General features: G+C 42.5%; 1 protein-coding gene across 1 annotated transcript in view; it reads right to left on the reverse strand.

The window, feature by feature from the left end:
- Positions 1 to 740: 740 nt before the first annotated feature.
- Positions 741 to 21,276, reverse strand: part of SORL1 (sortilin related receptor 1) — a 107,521-nt gene continuing 86,985 nt past the window's right edge. Inside the window, exons 34-48 of the mRNA XM_087875698.1 lie at positions 19,770 to 19,896; positions 18,186 to 18,355; positions 16,319 to 16,431; positions 15,957 to 16,061; positions 13,988 to 14,060; positions 12,025 to 12,107; positions 8,741 to 8,837; positions 7,400 to 7,584; positions 7,134 to 7,253; positions 5,771 to 5,935; positions 4,359 to 4,533; positions 3,844 to 3,950; positions 2,667 to 2,859; positions 2,140 to 2,352; positions 741 to 928 (exon numbers count right to left, since the gene is read on the reverse strand). Coding sequence (XP_087731824.1) covers positions 861 to 928; positions 2,140 to 2,352; positions 2,667 to 2,859; positions 3,844 to 3,950; positions 4,359 to 4,533; positions 5,771 to 5,935; positions 7,134 to 7,253; positions 7,400 to 7,584; positions 8,741 to 8,837; positions 12,025 to 12,107; positions 13,988 to 14,060; positions 15,957 to 16,061; positions 16,319 to 16,431; positions 18,186 to 18,355; positions 19,770 to 19,896 — 1,994 coding nt within the window. The 3' untranslated portion in view covers positions 741 to 860. The remainder of the gene's footprint in view (positions 929 to 2,139; positions 2,353 to 2,666; positions 2,860 to 3,843; positions 3,951 to 4,358; positions 4,534 to 5,770; positions 5,936 to 7,133; positions 7,254 to 7,399; positions 7,585 to 8,740; positions 8,838 to 12,024; positions 12,108 to 13,987; positions 14,061 to 15,956; positions 16,062 to 16,318; positions 16,432 to 18,185; positions 18,356 to 19,769; positions 19,897 to 21,276) is intronic.

Here is a 21,276-nt window from a genome sequence, read left to right on the forward strand (position 1 = left end):
GACTTCGGAAGTTGTGGGAGCTTCATCACTTGAGACTTTGAAAAAAGATTGGACTGCCATTTGTCAAAAATGGTGTAGGGTCTCCTGCTTGAATGGGGGTTGGACTGATGACCTATAAGGTCCTTTCCAACTCTGTTAATCTGTCTTGAAAAAGCTGAAGAAGCTTCTTGGATGAGAAGCGAAATGTCTTCAAAGAAAAACCAGAAAGTCCAGTTGCCTCTTGGGAAAAAAAATAAAAACCTTTGGGACAATGGATGGAAACTAATCAAGGAGACAACCTTTGAGACAAGCATGACCTGGATGATTGAGCATCTCCATAGACAACACGGACAATGGAGGACCTGGTGAGGCCATACCATTTCATTAATGCATGTTGCAAAGAAGGGTTCTCCTATCATGACAGACTATCCTTCGATTTCCATCTGACGTCTTCAAAGCCAGAAGAAGCATCCCAAGATCCCAACCGCTCACAAGTTCTCAGAGGATCAACGTCATTGCCAATGGGAAAGACCTCACAGAATCAAAGGTGCGCTCAGGAAGCGTTCAGACTAAAATTGAAGTTTTTGGAAAAGAAGAACAAGGAAAGAAAACCCAACCACAGAAATACTCAAGCGAGTAAATCAACCTGATTTGAAATTTCACAGCCGTGTGCTACAAAGTGTAATCATTATTTCTTTTTTTTTGTTTTCTTTTTCAGCCGATACAAAAATAATGTATTGCAACTCAAAAGTGCTTTTCAGTTTTGTTTTTTTTAAAATAAACAGTTGACTTTTTTTTCTTTATCAAATAAAATATTTACACCATTTTTTAATTATTATTATTATTATTATTTTTTTGCTTTCCGGAACCAGAAACGTTCTTCACGCTATTACCATAGGGACGTCGTCTGAGAAACCTGTGATCATTGCGGCTTCGTCGTCTTCATCTCCTGGTAAATCAAGCCACAAAGTTTTATGTTGACACACAGTGATAATGAGAGACACTGAAGACATGAAGAAGCGTAGAGGTGAGCATGAAGGTTCGCTGGGGACAATCCCTACCTCCTCACCGTGATCCATAGAACCATCAGTTTGGAAAAGCCCAATAAAAGATGATTAACGGAGGGATTTGAAGGCTAGTGCAATATGTGGTCTAATCTATTGACTGGTTTTTTTAATATTACCTTTTACGTATATATTGTGATTGGATTTTGGGTCAATTTGGTTATCAGATAGAGATACTCTCACCTGGAATATTGTTTATTTAATACTAGCTGGTAACCCGGTGTTGCCCGGATATTTATAGACGTTGAAGCCTTTGTCTGATAGGGAGCCATTGAGAGGGGCCTTTCTTCCCCCTACTTCCATGCCCATCATCCCTGCCCTCTCCCTTCCCCCTCCCTTGCGCTCCTCTTTCCCGCCCTGTCTACGATCCTGGCACTTTGCCCCAAATCCATCAGGCTCTTCCCCATTGCTCCACTGGAGGGAGAACGTCATGGCTGCCTTTCCAGAGGAAGCTGTGAAGGAACTGACATCACAAACAATTGCCACTCTAGGACACCACACTCACTCTCCTTAAGGGCCCAGGCTCTCCCTTCCCCCTCCCATGACATCACAAACAATTGCCACTCTAGGACGCTGCATTTGCTCTCCTTAACGGCCCAGACGTTGCAGAGTGATGCTGGAACAAACACACACACACACACACACACACACACACACACCAGGGGTGTCTTACCCACCCAGTATTTGTTTCCAAATGGTAAGTCATCTGTGTACCAAGTTTGGTTGAAATGGCTTGAGGCATTCCAGAGTTATGCTGGAACATACATACATACATCTTTTTTTATATAGATAGATAGATAGATAGCATTCTGGTTAAATAGGGATGGGAAAACTTATAACTATTTGTATCTATTTCTATATATAAAAAGCCCAATGAAGCTAACTCCCCAAACTCAATAAAGGAACCCAAATTAAATCATTCATTCATTCATTCACCACCCAACTCTAATGGACTCCAGAAATGGCTGCAGTGGAAATCTAACAAGCTAAACCTCGGTCCAGGTAGAGCAAAGACAGTTTGAAGGCTTGATGTAAAAAAATCCAGCAGTGCTTCTGAATTCCACCTAAGCATTCCTAAGACTCAGACCTCACTTACCTAAGTCATCTCCAGAGGAGAATACGGCGGAGCCCAGTCGGGAGTTGTAGTGACTGTTGGCAAAAGCTGTGAAGCTATTTTGAAGTCTTCGATGCCTCATGTACAAGACCACAAACCCAACGCCCACTGTCACTAGTAAAAGAAACAAGACGGGCACCACAATGGCAGCAACATCCTTAGATTTGCCCAATATGGATGCACTGGCATCTCCATCTACACAAAGACAGGAAAGGGGAAAAGAGAAAAAGATGAAAGAATAGAACTCACGAAGACTCACTTGATACCAAGAAGTTCTCAGAATAAGGTCAAAGTCATTCTCAACATGCGATTGTTGAGCAGAAGACCTGACATTGGCCAACTGGAAAATATATGAACATGAGGAAGGATCTAAACTCCCCTCTCTCTCCCCCTCCTCCCTCCCTCCCTCCCTCCCTCTTTCTCTCTCTCTCTCTTTCTTTCTCTCTCTCGGGCTCCAAACAAGAGATGCTGTGGAGAAGCTGACAATGAGGAGATGGAGACTTTCCTACCTCTTCCCAGTTCACTGTAAAGAAGAGTTGCAGGCTCTCCACACATCTGCCCAGTGTAGAGACATCTTGCTTGCACTGTGAAGGAGTAATTGTGGCCGGCCTTCAGGTGGGAAACTTTGAAGACATTCTCTGTAGTGTTTCCCAGATACGATGTGGTGTTGGTCCCACTGTCAAACATGTGCACCTCATACCCCTGAAGGTGGAAAGAACAAATTCATTTAAGGTGAATGTAAGTACTGTATTATTTGGAGTATAAGACACAATTTTTTCTCCCCTAAAAGGGGGTGAAAATTTAGGTGCGTCTTATACACTGAATGTAGCCCCACCCACGCACTGGCCCCCACCCTTTGGCCTCTGCCTTCCTTGAAAGCAAACAGCAAGGAAAAACAGCTCCTTTCAGCTTCAGCACAACCCGATTAGCCTGATTGGATCGGCCTCCTGACTCTCAGCTGATTTGCTCTCAGCTGTTTTGCGCAGGGCTCTGCTGCTTGCTGCAAAGAGGTAAATTGCTGGAGCAGATTTTTTTTCCTTGTGCTAATCAAGCTATGCTGAAAACGAAAATGAAAGTAAAGCAGGCTGTTTGCTGTACAATACCAATAAACCACGATTCTGGCAACCGTGGCTTGGCGTGTTGTGTGAAGGCAACCAGTTTGCATGCAACCCTAGGAATCCACTGAAGAGGTCAAATAGCCTCCCACCGACCAGTACGCTCCCACAGAGAGGGTCTCCTCAGGGTGCCGTCGGCCAAACAATGCCGGCTGGCAGCCCCCAGGGGGAGAGCCTTCTCTGTGGGGGCACCTACCCTCTGGAACAAGCTGCCCCCAGAGATACGGCAGATCCTGGATCTGCGCACTTTCCGCCGTGCCCTAAAGATGTTTCTGTTTCATCAAGCCGGACTGACCTGACCTAACTTTTTAAAATTGTTTTAATTTTAAATTGTTAAATTATGGGTTTTAATATAGGGGTGTTTTAACTGTGGGCCAAATTAATTTAATTGGATTTTAATATTGTTTTAAATTTTGTACTTTTTGTATTTTATCTGCTGGCTGTTCACCGCCCCGAGTCTTTCGGGAGAAGGGCGGTATACAAATATAATAAACATAACACATAACATAACAAATAAAATGCAGCAGAGAAGGGAAAGAGTGTTATTGTAAGTAACACAACTGTAACCTACCCGGGTCTCATTAAATTGGTTTTCTTTCAGGGCTAAACTCTTCCAAAATAACAAGATGTGGTCATTTTCTGGTATAATCTTTAAAGCATCCGGCGCAGCCAAGGATACTGTAACAAACAATGGAGAGACAGGTGGATATGACAGGTAAATGTAATAGCAACTTCTTACCCTGTTTCCCCGAAAATAAGACCTCCCCTGATAATAAGCCCAATCGGGCTTTTGAGCGCATGCGCTAAAATAAGCCTCCCCCCAAAAATAAGCCCTCCCCGAAAATATTTATACGCAGAGCTGGAAATCAGGTAAGATGGCAAGAGGAGCCCCATCTTGTTCCATGCACCCCAAAATAATAAAGACCTCCCTGAAAATAAGGCCAAGCGCTTCAAAAAAATATAAGACTGGGTCTTATTTTTGGGGAAACACGGTAGTAAATGCAGGGGGAGAAAAAGACCCATTGAATTCAATGGGGCTCGCGCTCTGGATGATGTTCAATCCTTACACCAAAAAATACTCTTTACCTGTGTTGATTTTCAAACTGGCTTCTTTGCTCATGTTTCCTAGTTGTATAACGATGTGGTATCTTCCGCCGGGGTCCAGTCTTTTGATGGTATATTCCACCGTGCTGTTTCGAGTCTTCACCTTATAGTTTCGATCCGTCTTTCTTATTAAGTCTTTCACAGCCACTGCATACAACTGGGGAGAAGCAAAGGTGGAAACTCGGACACGGGAGATGCAATTGTCCTTCAACGTCCAGCGTGGAATATTGTATTCCAGTTGGAGCATCTTTTTAAGGACGGTGTCTTCCAACCTTGACTACTTGAAAATGTCATGGACATCTACTCCCAGAATTCCCCAGCCAGGAATTCCATGAAGACCTTGCATCTTAAAATTGACAAGGTTGAAAGACACTGTTTTAGGGGGAAAAAAGATCCATTGAGAATTTGGCCAAAAAAGGCTAAATCCCACCTAGGACAGTATTGATCTTGGATTAATTAAATAATTAACCTTGGAATCATCCTACGTTGATTCTACGCTAGCATCCTACACTAGCATCCTACGCTAGCATCCTATGTTGAACCCATCCTCTCTGGCACTGGGGTTCCATGTTTATGGGTTCCAGGGTTCCATGTTTATGGATCAGTTCACCAAGCTTGGTCTGGTTCTACCTTGTGAGGACCACAGACAACAAGGTCCCTCAGTGAGATGAAGGCAAATCCAAGCAACAGTAAATGTATCTTCCCTAGATTGGGGGTGACCTCAATACAATAATTCCGTTTAATCTATCAAGGTGTCAGGTTTCAAGGTCGTCTCAAATAAATTGCATTTCAAACAAAGTCTTTGAAGAAAAACTCAAGCACGACATTCTAAATCCGACTCCACTGAAGCCAACACTGACATCCAGACACAAAACCCTCCCTTTCCGTTCCCCACTCCCCTGCACTCATTGGCCATCTTCCAAGTCATTCTACCCCTAATCTACTGCTCCAGCTCAAAGGAATTTCCCCCCTCCCATCCCATCTCCTAGGGGATATTATCTCCAGGGAAAATAAGTAGGTGAAAAGTCAAACGTCCCTTTCCAGACGCCTCTGCTTCTCCTTCTTATGTCAGCACTAGAGTAAATGCAGCTTGAAATGTTGACACAAGGCTAACCACGCTCCAAAGTCTTCTCATTGGAGTTAACAAGGTTTCAAAAGAGGTTTCTTCCAAAAGAAGAAAGGTAGAAGTACTCTACCAACCATGGTCATGAGACCCCAACAGAAGTGGGTTTCACATAATTTTACTACCGCTTTGCGGCGCACTGAAAATGTGAGTGCAGGCTTTGCTCATGCACGTGGCTTACACGCATGCACACGGCTGAATACCACCACTGGACCCCAACCATACGTGGAGTCAATGCTGGGCCAAGCTTGGACTGATGCAACCCTCTTACCATATCTTGATCTGGGGAATCGTAAGGCGACTCCCATTTAATGATGGCAAATGTTTTTGATAGGTGGACAGCGTGAAGGTGTCGAGGGGGAAGGCGATTGTCAGGAATCATCTTCACAACAATATAATCTGAGGGTGGTCCTTGGTAGGGAGAAATAACCCGCACCTGGAGGAAACGAGATATCAGTAGAGCAATTCATTCCTGAAAAGCACAATGTGGATTTTCCAGATCACGAAGCATAGCCTGAATCTAACCAACTGCTGTGGCCCGCCAGCAGCCAGTGGATCTGGCAGCAGATTCAGACAGTGAGAAGGTTGAGGAGGAACATGGGCCAGTCCTGGAGTCTGGAGAAATCTCTGACGAGGGCTCTGCGTCGGAGGCAGAGATGGGGCCAGAGACGTATGCAAGTTATCAGCTGCCTTCGGAGTCAGACATCAGTGAGGCAGAGGAACAGCTGGAGCCTGTTCCCAGTGTGTGCATATGCAGAGTTGCCAGACGAAGGGAACAGCTAAAGAACAAGGATCGACTTGGGAGTAAGGCCACAGGTGGACGATGAGTGGCCCCTCCCAGAGGGAATAAAAGAGGAGCAAAAGGGGAGTGGAGTCTGCAGGAGTTTGCAATTCGTTCATTCCTGCATTCTTGCCAAGAATTGCGGCATCTGAAAGATATCGGCCTGGCCACTCTCCAAGCCTGATAAAGGTCGGGAATTGTGAACTATCTTGAAAGACTGTGGGAGAGGAAAGACTTTGCTGGAGAGGAATTCACTGTAAATTAAATACAAGGGGTTTATTGGGACGAGGACTCGGCTTCGTGCTGCTGGGAAAGCCTAGGTGAGATCACCGACATGGGACTATTAAATCTGGTTGCAAACCCGTGGTTTCCATTCTTTCATAACTTATGTTCCACCAACCACTCAATCAAAGAACTTGAATTCCACCATGACAGGAAGAAAAAAGCTCACTCTAAGCTAAGAGAGCACGTTGGACAAATGGTGGTTAAACTACAACTTAGCACAGTGTATTTTTTTAAAAAAAATTGATTTATATGCCGCCCTTCTCCGGAGACTCAGGGCGGCTTACAATGTGGTAAGCAATAGCCTTCATCCTTCACCCCACCCAGACATCTGATTACAGGAACAACTTTCAAATCTCCTCTCTCATCTGTATTTAAATTAACTTTTGTGTACGAAATGTTTTATATTTGGCTGTTCACCGCCCTGAGTCCGAAAGAAGGGCGGTATAGAAATCTGAAAAATAAATAAATAAATAAATAAATAAATAAATAAATAAATAAATAAATAAATAAAGTTTCTGTAGAAATTGTCGAAAAGAATTAATGGAATTAATAGAAAGTCTATCCTTACCAGGAATAAGTACTGCTCATCCCTGTTAACAATCACAGTCATATTGTGGAGAGCTGTAGTCGCATTGCTAGGATTCCGGTAGAGTTCCAGGAAAGACGTGGCATAAAATATACCATATATCTGCCCAGGGTGGAGAGGAAATAGGGAAGAATTAATAAACATGCTAATTCTGCTTTCGTGGTAAATAACGTCCCAGAATCCTTTAGCCCCAAGGTTTTCAAACATTTTCAGTCCATGGGGTGAACCAAAGAAATTGCATTTTTTACCACATTCCTTGGCCCGCTCCAGTTGCATTCGACGGCTGTCTGGTTGACCGCTTTGGCTTTCAGGCTGGGGGGAAACGGCCTTGTGCCACGGGTCACCACGTGCGCGAAAGAGAGCGGGCTGTCCCCCAGTTCTGTCTTGGCCCAGGCAGATATTTCATACGGCGTCTGAGCAGTCAAATTCCTCACTGGGGAAGAAAGGAGAAATTTCCTGACAGTTAGAATCATAAATCCGTGGAACAACTTGCCTCCAGAAGTTGTGAATGCTCCAACATTGGAAGTTTTTAAAAAGAGATTGGACAACCATTTGTCTGAAATGGTAGACGGTTTTCCACCTGAGCAGGGGGGTGGACTAGAAGACCTCTAAGGTCCCTTCCAACTCTGTTATTCTATTCTGTTCTGTTCTGCATTCTGCATTCTACTCTAGTGTAGTGTAGTGTAGTGTAGTGTAGTGTAGTGTAGTGTAGTGTAGTGTAGTCTTATTTTTTTCCATTCCATTCCATTCCATTCTCCAGTTAACCTAATCTTGTGAAGCTTTTTCTCCGGTAACATTGTATTGCTAACTAGGGCATACAAAACCTTTGCCAGACCAATTCTTGAATACAGCTCATCTGCCTGGAATCCACACTGTATATCAGACATTAACACTACTGAGCGGATCCGGAGGTATTTCACGAGAAGAGTCCTCCACTCCTCTACTCACAATAGTATCCCTTATGCCCACCAGACTTGAAATTCTGGGCTTGGACAATCCTGAATTGCGCCACCTGCGGTCCGATCTAAGCATAGTACACAAAATTGTCTGCTATGTCTTACCTGTTAATGACTTCTTCAGTTTCAACCACAGTAGTACACGGGCAAACAATCGCTACAAACTCACGGTAAACCGCTTCAAACTCGATTGCAGAAAATATGACTTCAGCAACAGAGTGGTCAACGCCTGGAATGCTCTACCCGACTCCGTTGTTACAGCCTCAAACCCTCACAGCTTCAACCTTAAAATGCCCACCGTGGACCTCACCCCATTCCTAAGAGGTCCGTAAAGGGGGCGTGTATAAGCGCACCAGCGTGCCTACCGTCCCTGTCTTAATGTCCCCATTTATCTGTACTTACTTCCTTTGTTTATGTTTATACCTATACCTGCTATCTTGTACATGTTTGACAAAATAAAATAAATAAAATAAAACAAATTATTATTTTTCCATTCCATTCCATTCTGTTCTATCATTATTTTTCCATTCTATTCACCCTTCAGCACAATAAAAAGATTTGATTTGATTCAAGAATCCCTGGCTAAGGGTTGATCGGGGGACCGATCTGGTAGTTTTGCTCAGATCATCTTACCTGTTTGAGCTGACTTCCCTCCATCTACATAGAACGATCTTTTCTCTTGTCGGTGGGTATCAAAAGTCCAGAAAATTTTCACGACGTAGCCATTCACCTGTCAACCAGCCAGTACAAAAATGTGCAAGACGGACAGATCAAATACCTGATCAATTTTTGGGTACTTTTGTTTTACATGAGCGAAAGAAAAGGGCCCCGTCACCAAAAGGGCCCCACCATTTTTTTTTTTAAATAAAGGAGAACCTTTATAAAAGTTGTTTTGAGAAGACAGAGATATTATGATTCTGAAAAAAGGAGATGAAGACAAAGAGGTTTGACTTCTCCCGTCTGCTCAAGGAGGGGCATTGGCTTTTGACATACATCTGAGAAAACTCATACAGGCAAAAGAGAAAGGATGATTGTGAACAGAATTAAAAACTGGGTGGAGACAATGATAGCATGGGCAAAACACTTTGGTTATACACAGTGGTGAAATCCAATTTTTTTTTACTACCAGTTCTGTGGGCGTGGCCTGGTGGGCATGGCCGGGAAAGGATACTGCAAAATCCCCATTCCCTCCCCACTCCTGGGGGAAGGATACTGCAAAATCCCCATTCCCACCCCACTCTGGGGCCAGACAGAGATGGTATTTGCCGGTTCTCCAAACTGCTCAAAATTTCCGCTACCGGTTCTCCAGAATTCTAGCAGTAGAATTTCCAGCGGAAATTCTTTATATGCAGAATAAAGAAAATAAAGAAAATTTGTAATATAAAATAAAGAAAATTTGTATAAGATGTTTTATAGATGGCACCTGGCACCGGCAAGGCTAGCAAAGATGTTTAAAGATAAATCAGCTAAATGTTGGAAATGCCACCAGGTACCTGTGTCATATTACCGTATGTGGTAGACGTGTGTACAGGCAAAAAAATATTGGACAAAAATACAAATGTGGTTGGAAAAGATGATAAAGCAGCACATTGATTTGAAACCAGAAGTATTTTTGTTTTTGGGGATTTTGCCTGAAACTTATAGTAAAGGAAATGCATATTTAATTATACATGTATTAATCGCAGCTAGAATTGTATTTGCACAAAATTGGAAAAGTGATGAGATCCCTACAGATGACAACATGATTAGGAAAATATTGGAATGTGCAGAAATGAACAGATTAACTCTTGCTATAAAGGAGAAAGAACAAACGGAATATTACATGACATGGGACCTATTTTATGAATGGTTGGAGAATAAAAATAGAAGTGAGAAATAAATGGAGATCAGTGAAATAAAGAACATACGTTAAGGTATAGATGTAAACAATATGATGATGATGATTAATATGATTGTTAAGATTATTATATTTAATATAATATATTTTTCCCCGAATGCCATCACTCTGCTAAACAAATAATTCCCTCAACACTGTCAAAACTATTTACTAAGTCTGCACTATTAATCTTCTCATCTTCACCCATCTCCTCCCACTTATGACTGTATGACTGTAACCTTGTTGCTGGTATACTTACGATTTATATTGGTATTGTTTCCTGATTGCTTATTTGTACCCTATGACTATCATTAAGTGTTGTACCTTATGATTCTTGATGAACGTATCTTTTATTTTATGTACACTGAGAGTTTATGCACCAAGACAAATTCCTTGTGTGTCCAATCACACTTGGCCAATAAAAAATTCTGTTCTGTTCTGTTCTGTTCTGTTCTGTTCTGTTCTGTTCCGTTCCATTCCATTCCATTCCATTCCATTCCATTCCATTCCATTCCACTCTACTCTATTCTATTCTACTCTATTCTATCCTATCCTAGTCTATTCTATCATAGTCTAGTCTAGTCTATTTTCAGTAGAAGGTATGTTAAGAGGGGGAAATGAATAGAGTTTATAATGTTGATTCTTATTATTGTAAAATTAGAGGATTATTATCAATGTAACGAACACTGTAAATTTTGACTGTAATAGCATAGAAACATTTGTACTCAGACAACACACTGTTTAATGGAAGATGACATGTTCAAGTTAAAAAAATTTTTTTTAAAACTTATTTTTAAAAAAAGGATTAAAAACTGGTTGAAATCAGGGAAGAATGCCTATTTTGACTAATTAGATTCTGGCCTCAATAATATATTTAGAATAACAGTTATAACAGAAGGGACCTTGGAGGTCTTCTAGTCCAGCCCCCTGCTTAGGCAGGAAACCCTACACTACTTCAGACAAACGGTTGTCCAATCTCTTTTTAAAAACTTCCAGTGTTGGAGCATCCACAACTTCTGCAGGCAAGTCGTTCCACTGATTCATTGTTCTAACTGTCAGGAAATTTCTCCTTAGTTCTAAGTTGCTTCTCTCCTTGATTAGTTTCCACCTATTATTTCTTGTTCTACCCTCAGGGGCTTTGGAGAATAGCTTGACTCCCTCTTCTTTGAGGCAGCCCCTGAGATATTGGAAGACTGCTATCATGTCTCCCCTAGTCCTTCTCTTCATCAAACTAGACATACCCAGTTCCTGCAACCGTTCTTCCTATGTTTTAGCCTCCAGTCCCCTAATCATCTTGGTTGCTCTTCTCTGCACCCTTTCTAGAGTCTCAACATGAATGCAGACCAAAACTGAATGCAATATTCCAAGTGTGGCCTTACCAAGGCATTATAAAGTGGTATTAATCACTTCACATGATCTTGATTCTATCCCTCTGTTTATGCAACCCAGAATTGTGTTGGCTTTTTTGGCAGCTGCTGCACACGGCTGGCTCATATCTAAATGATTGTCCACTAGGACTCCAAGATCCCTCTCACAGTTACTACTATTGAGCGAGGTACCACCTATACTGTACCTGTGCATTTTCTTTTTCTTGCCTAAATTTAGAACCTTACTTTTTTCACTGTTGGATTTCATTTTGTTAGATAGCGCCCAATGTTCAAGTCTGTCAAGATCGTTCTGTATCTTGAACCTATCTTCTGGAGTGTCGGCTATTCCTGCCAGTTTGGTGTCATCTGCAAATTTGATGAGTTCCCCATCTATCCCTTCGTCCAAGTCATTCATGAAGATGTTATGAGATTTATGTAGAATTAGTATAATTAAACATTCTCCTGCCCAGGAGTTGTAAACTGGTATTATAAACACCAAACTGCACAAACACACACTACATAGTTTCTCCCCTTCCCTTCCCTAATGTCTGATTCATTTTTTTATTTTCGATTGCTCCCTCTTAAGGAAAGCTGTTGAGGGTGCAGCTTTTGGGGATCGACCTTACAGATGTTTAAAAGTGGCAGCAGTTAGAAAGGAAGACTGAATGTCTCACCTGAATATTGGCGTCTAGTCTGAGGGTAAAGCTTATGGAGTTTTCATCATAATTATCAATATGGATCGTAGGAGGTGGAATAACTGAATGGGGTCAAAAGAGAGAAAGAAAGAGGCATGAGATTTAATATTGATAGCATCTGATAGCATTTCTAGTATCTAGAAAGGCTGGATTACTTCTATTCTTCTCATCTTTTCTATTCCCTACCTCCTTATCTTCTTAGGACTACAACTTGTTGCTTGTACCTTATGATTTATATTGTTTACTTAGCGTCCTACGGCTTTTTTTTGCCGATTTCCAAGGATTCCACTTTGAGTAAAATGTATTTGCTTAACACTGCGGCATTTGCTTAGTGACAGCAGTGATCGCTTAATGACCACGGCAAAAAAAAATAATAATAATGGGTCTGGTCCTCAATTTACAACCACAGTGATTATGATCATAATTTTGAGGTTTAATTATGGTCATATGTTGAGTGTCATCTGTAATTCTTTCACTGGAAGTATGCTTCCAATTTAAATACATATTCATATACTTATACTAGATGTATACTAGATAGATAGATAGATAGATAGATAGATAGATAGATAGATAGACAGACAGATACATACATACATGATATAGATACATACATACATACATACATACATTCATACACATACATCAGTGTGTACGTACGTACATATACATACAACATACATACACACACATATACATATATATTATGCATATGTGGTGGGAAGGTGTGCTGCCAATTTACATACATAAACACACACACATGTATGTATACACACACAATATCTGAGCTAGGGCTGTAGAAAAATCTTGGTTACGTAGGAAAAAGAGCCTTGGTAGTACAAGGGTTTAAGGCACCCTGTTATTAAGCTGGTTATTAAGACCAGCTGCCTGCAATTACTGCAGGGTTCGAATCTCGCCAAGGCTCAAGGTTGACTCAGCCTTCCATCCTTTCTAAGGTAGGTAAATTGAGGACCCAGTTTGTGGGGGCAATAAGCTGACTTTGTATAAATATACAAAAGGATGAAGGCTATTGCTTAGCACATTGTAAGCCACCCTGAGTCTCCGGAGAAGGGCGGCATATAAATCAAATTAAAAAAAAAAAAAAAACCTGGCTAAAAGAAAAACAAACATATATATATATATATATATATATATTTGTTTATGTAAGTTTTCACGGGTATGTATGTGTGTATAGTTAATATTTCGGGTTTCTTCCCGTGTAATTGTGGATATAATTACATCCCCTTTTAGGGATATATCCACAATTACACGGGAAGAAACCCGAAATATTAACTATACACACACACACACACACACACACACACACACACACACACACACATTATATATATATATATATATATATATATGCATATTCTTTCTAGCCAGGTTTTACCTACATAAGCTAAGATGTTCCACAGCCCTAGAACATCTTAGCTTACGTAGGTAAAACCTGGCTAGAAAGAATACGCACATAAAAGCGTACAAAAAAGAAAAAGGAATATATATATATATAACCAAAGACCTACATATATATATATATATATATATATATATATATATATATTGCTGATAAAGAAATAAAGGGAGACTAGTATAGATCTATTTCAAGCTTTTTAGCTTTCATCAGCTAGCCATACCCTTACTCGGATTCGAACTTGGGCTTCCTGCATGTTAGGCAGCTGAATTAACCTTCTGAGCCACAAGTTCAGCTTGAGGCAGGGGAAAGATTAAGTGTAGAAAAACACAGAGCACGGAGCTCCTTCTCCTCTGCAAGAGCCCTAGGATTCCTCTCCTCCAAGTCAAAGCCCAGGGCAGATCTCCTGAGCTTTTTGAGACCAGATGGGGGTGGAATAGCTGCTGCCGTCTAGCTGTCTTTACCAACCTCCGTGCCTCTTCTAGCACGAGAAAAGAATGCAAGAAATTAACCCCTGAAAGGTTTTACCTTTGCCTTTTATTGTCCGTATGGATTTGGAATCGCTCCAGTTGCCCACTCCACGGCTTGTAACTGCGGCAACCTTTTCGAAAACAGAAAAAGCTTGTTAAAATAAGCAATCCATTGTCCTGGATAAAATAGCTCTTTTTAAAGCAAACAAAAGGCCAAGGAAGTTTGTAAGTGAACGGCAGGGAAGGGAGCGAGGACCAGATGACATATTCACTGCTATTCTGAAGGAAATGCTGAGCGATCCGAAAACCAGGATCACTCCACCCTCTCCCCAAAGGGATAGGGACTACAAAACCCGGGATTCCCAGCCAGTACAACTCAAAAGCTTGGGGGGAGGCCACTCTCAAAAAGCCAGACGACTTTTGCCAAGTGATGGATCTCAACAGCCATGGATAGATCCTGCTGCTAACCACAGGTGGCCAGTGGATGGAGGAAGGCAGAGGAAGATGCTTGCAGAAGGTTCCCACACAATTATGGGTTATTGTCATCAAAGGAAACCACCCAAGAGGTGTCCATCAAGGAAAAGTTAAAGAGAAGAACAAAGATAGCAAGATTCTTGCTTAGGACGAGAAGAAGCTTCTGCAAGGACATTCCTCCCGTGGTCCTCCATCGTCAAACAATCCTGATAGGTTGCAGTTCCATCAGAATCTGCCCTTCGGTTGGCTGCCTTACCCTGAATCCATTGCCCTTTAAACATCCATTCTTTTTGGGACAACAGAAGAAGAGAAATCTCCTAGTTCTACAGGCCAAGATCAGCTGATGCTCATAGAGGGCTAAGAATAGAGTAGAGTAGAGTAGAGTAGAGTAGAGTAGAGTAGAGTAGAGTAGAGTAGAGTAGAATAGAATAGAATAGAATAGAATAGAATAGAATAGAATAGAATCTTTATTGAGAATAGAGTAGAATAGAGTAGAGTAGAATAGAATAGAATAGAATAGAATAGAATAGAATAGAATAGCAATTTAGAATAGAGTAGAATAGAATAGAGTAGAATAGAATAGAGTAGGGTAGAGTAGAGTAGAGTAGAGTAGAGTAGAGTAGAGTAGAGTAGAGTAGAGTAGAGTAGAATAGAATAGAATAGAATAGACTAGACTAGACTAGAATAGAATAGCAATTTAGAATAGAGTAGAATAGAGTAGAATAGAGTAGAATAGAATAGAATAGAATAGAATAGAATAGAATAGAATAGAATAGAATAGAATAGAATAGAATAGATAGAGTGGAGTGGAGTGGAGTGGAGTGGAGTGGAGTGGAATGGAATAGAATAGAATAGAATAGAAATAGGAATAGGAATAGGAATAGAATAACAGAGTTGGAAGGGCTTGGTAGTACAGGGGTTTAAGGAACCCTGTTATTAAGCTGGTTATTAAGACCAGCTGCCTGCAATTACTGCAGGGTTCGAATCTCGCCAAGGCTTAAGGTTGACTCAGCCTTCCATCCTTTCTAAGGTAGGTAAATTGAGGACCCAGTTTTGGGGGCAATAAGCTGACTTTGTATAAATATACAAAAGGATGAAGGCTATTGCTGAGCACATTGTAAGCCGCCCTGAGTCTTCGGAGAAGGGTGGCATATAAACCAATTTTTTTTAAAAAAAGGGACCTTGGAGGTCTTCTAGTCCAACCCCTTGCTTAGGCAGGAAACCCTACACCACTTCAGACAAATGCTTATCCAATCTCTTCTTAAAAACTTCCAGTGTTGGAGCATTCACAACTTCTGGAGCCCAGTTGTTCCACTGATTAATTGTTCTGACTGTCAGGAAATTTCTCCTTAGTTCTAGGTTGCTTCTCTCCTTGATGAGTTTCCACCCATTGCTTCTTGTCCTACCCTCAGGTGCTTTGGAGAATAGCTTGACTGCCTCTTCTTTGGGGCAGCCCCTGAGATATTGGAACCCTGCTATCATGTCTCCTCTAGTTCTTCTTTTCATCAAACTAGACCTACCCAGTTCCTGCATAAAAGGAAACATCTACTCACTCTGAAAACATATAAGGCGTTGACCTGCAACATCTCAACTTCGGAACAGTTAGTGGGTGCCCTCACGGAAGACCATTCCTTCGAACTGGCTCTGCTGTATTCCACCTACCAGGACGGAAAAACAGGGACAACCATCTCCTTGCTAAAGTCACCTCGCAGTAGGCTTTCAGATCTTTAAGATCCTGCCGTGATCTCCAATGAAAGGTGTGAATCTGCAAGTTTGACCTCAGGTATTTGTGGAGCGAAATGGCAGTTGAGTAATATCACCGGAGGGGAAAATGGTGCCCCTGTCCAATGCCTGTTAAAATCTATTCTCCCTCATCGTAGTCAGGGTATCTCCATGTAAACACTGAGATACTTACAACGTATTCTCTGATGAGACCGTGGGCGTTTGCCGGAGGCGCCCACTGGCAAACCACGATGCCTTCAGCTTCTTTCTTCAGCTGCAGTTGAAGATGGCGGGGTGGATCTGGAACTGGAGAGAGAGAAAAAGAGAAGGAGGGAAGGAGGAAGGAAGGTGGGTAGATAAGTGGTCCTGTTGGAGCAAGCCAGGGACTGATCCATCCCAGATTTCTGTGTCTCTTAGTGGCCAACCAGATGCATGGAATTCAGGAGCTTGGAGAACAGAGCAACTGATTTCTTGCCCTGGTGGTACCCAGTCCTAGTGTGTCTAGTCTCCTGTGTTTGGGGTCTTGTTTGTAGACCCCCACAAAAGTTATCAACACTGCCAGCCATTAAGAGCACATTCTTCCATGCATCCTTCTTTGGTGGAAAGGACAGGGAATCCTTGAGTCAAGTACAGCTCTCCAACTAAATGACCTCCTTGGAGCTACTCCTTGCAGTTGTGGAAATTAAAACAATTCAGCCACCCTTTGTACATAATGCTACAACCACATGCCCATCGGATGAAGAAGGTAGAAAGAAATGGGATTCATAACCTCGAGAAGGTTGAAAGGGCCTCCTTCTGCATCTTTCCAGAATGCAGAAGAACATGGAACAGTGATCTTGAGGGACAAATTTTGCTTGAAAATTAGAAAGAAACTCCCAACAGGAAGAGTGGTTTGGATGGAACCAATGTCCCAGAAAGGGTTGGGGACCTCTATGTAGTTGGAGAACCTTGATCAACATCTATAGGGGAAGTGTCTGACACAGGGGTGAAATTCAAAATTTTCCCCTACCGGTTCTGTGAGCGTGGCTTGGTGGGCATGGCAGGGGAAGGATACTGCAAAATCTCCATTCCCAACCCACTCTGGGGCCAGCCAGAGGTGGTATTTGCCAGTTCTCTGAACTACTCAAAATTTCTTCTACCGGTTCTCCAGAACCTGCCAGAACCTGCTAGATTTCACCCCTGGTCTGACAGTAAAGTCATTTAGGGACCTTATCATTTCCTGCCCTGATCATCTATCGTTTGGATTTGGGTCTGGCTAGTTAGAAAAAAGAAGGACTAGGGGGGACATGAAATCAGTATTCCAGTATTTGAGAGGCTGCCACAAAGAAGAGGGAGTCAACTTATTTTCCAAAGCACCAGAAGGCAGGACAAGAAGAAATGTGTTAAGTTTCCGAAAGATGCCCTAATTAATTCATGAGCCATGATCCAAACTTCAAAGGAAATATAGTCATTTATTAGGAGCAACATTCCGGCAATACTGGGATGTAGTTAGGACTGATCCTATGTAGATTTACGTTCCTCTATGACCCTGTCTCTCCCCTCCTCTCTGGCCATGTCATAAATCACATTCTCCAATTAACCACTTTGGCTGGCTGTGAAACCTAACACTCTCCTTCTGATTGCGGTCAGGAAGAATGTATGGAATTCACTTCATTTCTCCCTCCCTCCTGCTCATGGCAACTTGAAAGCTTTGCAAGTTGACAAAATGGATGGAAACTAATCCAGGAGAGAAGCAACCTGGAACTAAGGAGAAACTTCCTAACAATGAGAACAATTAATCAGTGGAACAGACATTGTGGGTGCTTCGTCAGTGGAGGTTTTTAAGAAGAGACTGGACAGTCACTTGTCTGAAATGGTATAAAATCTCTTGCTTGACCAGGGGGCTGGATTAGAAGACCTCCAAGGTCCCTTCCAGCTCTATACTGATTCTGATTCATTTAGAGATCATTGAAAGGTGCAAGAGACCTTCTCCTCTGCAACTAAGTACTTGTGCCCCAGGCAATATGAGTTTTTACCCCACAGTTACCCCATGCAGGCTGTGAAGAAATGGACTGGCTTACGTCCTTCTGGAGTCCGTAAGACTATGAAATCGTTGGTGTTGTACACTTTGCTCAAACACTGGACCTGGACCTTGACTTGATAGGTGCAATCCGGCTTCAGTACTTTCAAGATGGTGTTGGTCTTGCTACTGTGAGTTTCCACCGATTTCCACATGCTTTCTCCCACCATCCTAGAGTGGGCAAAAACCACAACATCACCGCGGTGGAGTGACGGGACAGGCGGTTTTGAAGCTGTTCCATGCATGCATGCATTCATCATTTTGTCTTGATGCTGCTAGAAATACATTTACTTACTTACTTTACTTACTTTGATTTATATACCGCCCTACTCCCGAAAGACTCAGGGCGGTGAACAGCCAAACAGTAAAAATACATAGATACAAAATTTAAAAACAAAGTAAAAACGAATTAAACAATTTGGCCCAGACAGATTAAAACACCCCAATCATTTAAAAACCAATTAAAATTTGCATAATTAAAAAGAGGGAAAAGATTAGGCCAGGCCCGCCTGGTCGAATAAAAAGGTCTTAAGCGCGTGACGGAAGGTGCGCAGATCCGGGATCCTCCATATCTCCGGGGGGAGCTCATTCCAGATACTAGGTGCCCCCACAGAGAAGGCTCTCACCCTAGGGGCCGCCAGTCGACATTGTTTGGCCGACGGCACCTGGAGGAGCCCCTCTCTATGAGAGCGTACCAGCCGGTGGGAGGCTATTGGTGGTAGTAGGCAGTCCCGTAGATAATTCCATCCATGTTTGGGTTCTTGCACACTAAGCATTAATAGAGTTACACCAGGGGTCAGCAACCTGCAGCTCTGGAGCCACATGCGGCTCTTTGGGCCCTCTGCTGTGGCTCCCTGTCTGGTGATCCCACCACTGGCTGACTCCCCACTTGCCCTCCCCTGGCTTGAGAAGGTAAGGGCAACGGCGGGGGATGGAAAAGCAGCCGGGGCAGAGACAGAGAGATAGAGAGAGAGAAAGAAAGAAAGGGTGGGGAGGGAAGGAGGGAGAGGAGAGAGAGAGATGTCAAAAGGGTTTTGTGGTTCCTGGTGTTTTTTAACAACCAGTTCTCTGCCCTAATCACTGGCTAGGTAGGCGTGGCTCGTGGGGGGGTCCATGTGACTGGTGGAAGGGATTGACGTCGAGTTGGCCACGCCTACCGAGGTTTTGTGACTCCCGGTGTTTTCTTTTCTTTGGGAAACGGGTCCAAATGGCTCTTTGAGTGTTTAAGGTTACAGGCCCCTGGATTAGACTGTTGACTTAGCATGTTGTATGAAATCAGACACTTTGTAGGTTCCTTGAGAAAACACAGTTAATTATGAGCACTTTGTAAAGTGCAAATCAGGTTAGTGAAACTATCAACGCTAGAAAAGGACGTGGCTCGGTTCTGACTTCTCCACCCTTGGATATCCACCACAGTAATTGGATATCCACCACACTAATTTAGGACACAGTACTTTACCGTTTGCTACATATGCCATGAACGGAACGTACTAATAAGGGGTTCTACTTTAGCACACGGGGCCTAATTTTAAACCTGCAGCCAAGCTCCCTGAGTTACCGAGAATGCTCAAATCAGACCATCTACCTGTAGTAGATGTTGTAGACACAGGAAGCGAGAGGCATCTTCTTCGGCTGAGCCCAGGATAACGTGATGTTGCCCAAAAAATCAGCTGTCCATTGCAGGTTCTGAACCTTATAGACGAGAGTATCATCTACGTAAAAAAAAGAAGAAGAAAAAAGAAAGAATTCCTGACTTTGATAAGGACCGGAAAGAAGGGATTGAGATTAATAATAATAATAACAATAACAACTTTTTAAAAATATTTTTTAATATTTTTAATATTCAAAGTTTAATTTGTTTTAAATTGATTGGGGTTTTTTAATTTGTCTGGGCCAAACTGTTTAATTCGATTTTATTTCTGCTTTTTAAATTTTGTATGTATTTATTTTATTGTTGGCTGTTCACCGCCGTGAGTCCTTCGGGAGTAGGGCGGTATATAAATCAAATAAAAGTAAAAGTAAACTAAAGTAAAGTAATTGTCATTGTATGTGTATACACAGTATACCATACAACGAAATTCACTTAATACCCAAAGACCCGGCCCAACACACATAACAATCCCCAAACACCCACCCACCCACTACAATTCTCCACCCCTAAACCACCCAAACATCCACACAACAGAACAAGTTAAAGAACAGTTGTGGCGCAGTGGTTAGAATGCAGTACTGCAGGCTAAGTCACTGCTCACTGTCAGGAGTTCGATTCGGACAGACTCAAGGTTGACTCAGCTTTCCATCCTTCTGAGGTTCGGTAAAATGAGGGTCCCGATTGTTGGGGGCAATAGGCTGACTCTGTAAACTGGTAAGAGAGGGCTGTAAAAGCATTGTAAAGCAGTAAAAGGTAAAGGTTCCCCTTGCACATATGTGCTAGTCGCTCCCGACTCTAGGGGGCAGTGCTCATCTCCGTTTCAAAGCCGAAGAGCCAGCGCTGTCCGAAGACATCTCCGTGGTCATGTGGCCAGCATGACTCAACGCTGAAGGCGCACGGAACGCTGTTCCCTTCCCACCAAAGGTGGTCCCTGTTTTTCTACTTGCGTTTTTTTTACGTGCTTTCGAACTGCTAGGTTGGCAGAAGCTGGGACAAGTCACGGGAGCTCACCCCGTTACGCGGCGCTAGGGATTCGAACTGCTGAACTGCCGACCTTTCGATCGACAAGCTCAGCGTCTTAGCCGCTGAGCCACCGCATCCCTTGTAAAGCGGTATATAAGTCTAAATGCTATTGCTATAGCTATTATCACCTGTTCTATGCAGAAATAGTCTTCTGGACAAAAGGTTAACCTCCCTCCCTCCCTCTCCCTTCCTTCCCTTTCGCTTCTATCCATCCATCCATCCATCCATCCATCCATCCATCCATCCATCCATCCAGTTTATTTACATACTACACACTCCTAGCACACAGAAGATTCCACAGCAGTTAATAGAACCGATCACCCAATCCCAAACTTTTATATTATTCTTATAAATTGTGCCTTCCGATTTTTCCTGAAGATTGACTACGGAGAGACTACAGTCTGGAGAGTTGGACCCA

Source organism: Pantherophis guttatus, chromosome 9 (assembly GCF_059756535.1).
Source record: "Pantherophis guttatus breed Tessera chromosome 9, ASM5975653v1, whole genome shotgun sequence".
Taxonomy (NCBI): domain Eukaryota; kingdom Metazoa; phylum Chordata; class Lepidosauria; order Squamata; family Colubridae; genus Pantherophis; species Pantherophis guttatus.